The 4,798-nt window shown below is 39.9% G+C and overlaps 1 protein-coding gene across 1 annotated transcript in view; it reads left to right on the top strand.

Moving 5' to 3' along the window:
• The window catches only part of LOC107701605 (eukaryotic translation initiation factor 3 subunit K-like), a 6,296-nt gene extending 3,630 nt beyond the window's left edge, over positions 1-2,666 (top strand). The window contains exons 2-5 of the mRNA XM_016503652.1: positions 630-696; positions 1,390-1,467; positions 2,355-2,480; positions 2,564-2,666. Of these exons, the coding sequence (XP_016359138.1) occupies positions 630-696; positions 1,390-1,467; positions 2,355-2,480; positions 2,564-2,595 (303 nt within the window). The 3' untranslated portion in view covers positions 2,596-2,666. The remainder of the gene's footprint in view (positions 1-629; positions 697-1,389; positions 1,468-2,354; positions 2,481-2,563) is intronic.
• The last annotated feature ends 2,132 nt before the right edge of the window (positions 2,667-4,798 follow it).

Raw genomic sequence — 4,798 nt, 5'->3', positions numbered from 1 at the left:
CTCACACACACACTCACATACTCACACACACTCACTCGCACACACACTTACACACGTACGCACTCACACACACACACTCACACACACACATAATCAGTTTCTGTGTTTCACGGCTTCATTCCATAGACCTAATGCTTTTTCTACTGTACAAACTGTATTTTCTATCCCCTTACCCTAGGGCTGCACGATATATCGTTTCAGCCTTGATATAGCGATGTGCGGTGTTTAGTATAATGCATGCATTCTTTCACTGCATTCTTTTCCTCGTGATTATTATCTTTTTTCCCTTTGCATTCCGCTGTAATAGTATGAAAAATGACAGCATATACTGCACATATACAGTTCTCCTGATTTAATTTACGATATATCCCATTATTAATTCACTGGAATGCATGAAGAATCTCTGGTTTTTCTTCTCAAATCCTCTCGTCTCATTCCAGGTTTGTTTGTTTTTACAAACAATACAATAAATACAATTATACAATTGTATTATGTATTATTGAATAATGTCATCTCAGTGTATCCAATTTAATAAAAACATATTATTGCGTTCATAGAGTGAGCCTTTCACTGATTGTTTGCAGCTTAAGGGAAGTTACACTCATAATTGTAATAATTGTGTGTCTCAGGCCAGTCTGGAGGAGAACCGAGATCTCATTGATGGAATCACAGGATTTGAGGACTCAGTGCGGAAATGTAAGTTATTGTTGTTACTAATAATATAAATTATTATATTTCATCATCTGCTGTTCACTGAAACCTATGGAAGCCTGTTTCCACTATGGAATTAAAAAAAGGTAATAATGACTTATCTCACTTTTTTCTGTGCATTTCTGTCTTGCAATATCTCACAGTTCTTTTTTCTCAGAATTGGGTTTTTTCATAACTCTTCGTTTATGTCTCACAACTCCGTGTTTATATCTGAATATTATATCATTTTCTCGCAATTCTGATTTTTTTTCCTCTGAATTATCTGTTTTTCTCACAATTGCAAGAAAAAGTCTGAATTGTGAGCTACAAAGTTGCAATTACCTTTTTTATTTTTTATCCCGTGGCAGAAACAAGTGTCCATAGAAATAAAGTTATAACATTAGACAAGATTTCTTGCACCAAAACGGTCATAAGTTTTACATATATTTGATGCTTACATTTATTTTTCATCATATGAGTCTCTAAACCACTGCATTCACAGAACTACGAGACTTCTGCGCTTACATATTATTATTATTATTATTATTATTATTATTAATATGAATTTCCTCTAAAGGTGCAGTGAGCGCGATTTTGTTGTGATTTATGGATCTCATGTGTTGGCAGTGCTGTTCTCAGTGAAACACAGACATGATTTTCACTGTGTTTTGGTCTGAATGTCATGTGTTTGTTCTCCAGTCATCTGTCACGTCGTGGGAATCACGTATCAGAACATCGAGTACCGGCTGCTGGCTGAGATGCTGGGAGATCCTCTGGGTGAGACGCTGTCCTCCACACTCACTCACTCACACACACACACACACACGCACTCGCACACTCACACTCACACACACTCTCTCTCACACACACACGCACTCGCACACTCACACACACTCTCTCACTCACACACACTCTCACACACACTCTCACACACACTCTCACACACACTCTCACACACACTCTCACACACACTCTCACACACACTCTCACACACACTCTCACACACACTCTCACACACACTCTCACACACACTCTCACACACACTCTCACACACACTCTCACACACACTCTCACACACACTCTCACACACACTCTCACACACACTCTCACACACACTCTCACACACACTCTCACACACACTCTCACACACACTCTCACACACACTCTCACACACACTCTCACACACACTCTCACACACACTCTCACACACACTCTCACACACACTCTCACACACACTCTCACACACACTCTCACACACACTCTCACACACACTCTCACACACACTCTCACACACACTCTCACACACACTCTCACACACACTCTCACACACACTCTCACACACACTCTCACACACACTCTCACACACACTCTCACACACACTCTCACACACACTCTCACACACACTCTCACACACACTCTCACACACACTCTCACACACACTCTCACACACACTCTCACACACACTCTCACACACACTCTCACACACACTCTCACACACACTCTCACACACACTCTCACACACACTCTCACACACACTCTCACACACACTCTCACACACACTCTCACACACACTCTCACACACACTCTCACACACACTCTCACTCTCACACACACACACACACACACTCTCACACACACCCCTGATGATGTCTGTCTCACTGCAGACACACAGGTGAAGGTCTGGATGAATAAGTACGGCTGGACGGAGAATGAAGATGGACAGATATTCATTCATAACCAGGAGGAGAGCGTCAAGCCCAAGAACATCGTGGAAAAAATCGACTTTGAGAGTGAGTTTCTCTTAATGACATCGACTTCTGGCTGTAATGTTGAAGTGTTTGTCCTGATGACTGATGTTCTCTGGTGTTCGCAGGTGTGTCCAGCATCATGGCGACGTCACAGTGAACACACACACACACACACTCCATCTCATGCCTGAGTTTCCTCTTGATTTAATTTTACTATAAAGTCATTTCAGTTAAGAAATTCGGAGTCTTAATTTCATTAAAATTGAGATATTTATGCAGCTTGATGTTTTAATTTGTTTTTCACATTTCAGTTTATACATCAACACATTTTCTTGACTCATTTTTTCTCTTTTTGTTGCTCTTGGATTTTGGATTTTCATTCTTTAGGAAAGAGATCAGAAATGTATGGAAGCTTGTTTTCTCCACCGGTAACTTGCAACTTTTTAGCTCACAGTTTATATCTCACCATTCCAACAGTTTTTTCTGGTATGTTGCAATTCTGACTTATTTCTCAGGACTGTAAGAAAAAAAGTCTGAATTGTGAGATATAAACTAAAAATCGCAAGAAAAAGTCCAAATTGTGTGTTAAAAAGTAAGTTTACTTTTAATTTTTTCATCCAGTGGCAGAAACAAGCTTCTATACAAATGTGATTCTAGATTTGAATTAGATGTTTCAAATATGCATTTATAAATTATAATAAAACCTGAGACTGACGGACCTCCTCTGTGTGACAACTAGCCCCAGGCTGATCTCTAAAGAAGACAAAACTGCACAGAGAATCAGTGGATGTGCTAAATATTGCCTTACTTTTGACAAATTTTCAGGGTTCTGCTGTGTGTCTGAAATATGAAGGCAGGCTGTGATGCGCTCAAATGATTGAGATTTATTTTATTTACACTGAATACTGAATCATCATTTTTGTTGGTCACAGGGCAGATTTCATATCAAACAATAATTTCGCTTTGATTTAAGGACTAGTTAATGGTTAGGGTTGGTGTTAGCACAATGTTTTACTGGAATAGTTGGTCCGCCCAAGGGTTATTGGTGAAAATGTGTTGTATTTGTTATGTGCTCACTCTCCGTTCATCCGAGATTCGCTCATAATAATCACACCCACACACACACACACACACACACTCTCACACTCACTCACACTCACACTCGCTCACACTCACACACACACACTCACACTCACACTCACACACTCACTCACACACACACTCACTCTCACACACACACACACAGACACACTCACACACACTTAGTGTCCCTATCACATATCATATACTATTGTTTTTATAAAAAAATCAATTCTAATGATTATAGACAAGAAAACAAATAAGGTTCAGAGGTTCAGATTTTTTAAAAATGTTTTAAAGTCTCTTCTGTTAATCAAGGCTGCATTTATTTGATCAAAAATATTTAAAAATAGTGAAATATTATTAGAATGTAAGACAGCAGTGTTCTCTGTGAATATCTGTTAAACTGTAATGTATTTCTGTGATGCGCAGCTGTATTTTCAGCATCATTACTCCAGTCTTCAGTGTCACATGATCTTCAGAAATCATTCTAATATGCTGATCTGCTGCTCGAGAAACCGTGATGCATTTTATTTTTCAGGATGAATAGAAAGAAAATAGCATTTATTTGAAATAGAAATCTTTAGTGACATTATAAATGATCAATTGAATGCAAATTCTTTAAAAAAAAAAGTGCTGATCCCAAACTTTTGAACATTTTTCATCCCCAAATGTCTCCAAACTAAGATTTTTACAGATTTAAGGAGGTTATTTTCTCCTTAACCCAAAAATACAAACACACAATCATTGAGCAGGAGCTTCCCAAACAACAGCACAGCGCAGCAGAACCTGAGTTTGCATTAATAATGAAATGCACGCTGCAAAACTGCAAAAGCTTGTCCATGCAATCAACCCAATGTCGTGTAACACATCCAGACGGGTCTGAAATTCCAGGATGCATTTCAATGGCCAAAGCATTAAATTAGGTGAAAGAGCAAAGACAGAAGAACATCTTTCTGCAGATGTAGCTCCAGTGATTCTTACCTGCACAAGGTTGACCTGAAGTCTCTGTGAGTCCAGCTGTCACGTCCCTCAGCTCTTAAAGCAGGACTGCAGCGGCCCGGATTGGAGCAGCAGTGGGCGAGGTCACAGTATTTAAGCGTCTGCTGAGGGATCGACTGGGTTCCAGCTGCTGCAGCTCTTCAGTGGGATGAGGGTTAGCTGGCGTCTCTATTGTCTGTGGTTTACAGACTGACGCCTCTGAGCCCAAACACACATGTGACAGAATGTGCAGAAAGATCCCGTGTGTGTGTGTGTGTGTGTGTGTGTGTGTGTGCGCG

The sequence above is a fragment of the Sinocyclocheilus anshuiensis genome, unplaced genomic scaffold (genome assembly GCF_001515605.1).
Source record: "Sinocyclocheilus anshuiensis isolate Anshui unplaced genomic scaffold, SAMN03320099.WGS_v1.1 scaffold2055, whole genome shotgun sequence".
Classification (NCBI taxonomy): Eukaryota; Metazoa; Chordata; class Actinopteri; order Cypriniformes; family Cyprinidae; genus Sinocyclocheilus; species Sinocyclocheilus anshuiensis.
Note: the sequence above shows the minus strand (reverse complement) of the source record. Positions and strands in the feature narration are given on the sequence as shown.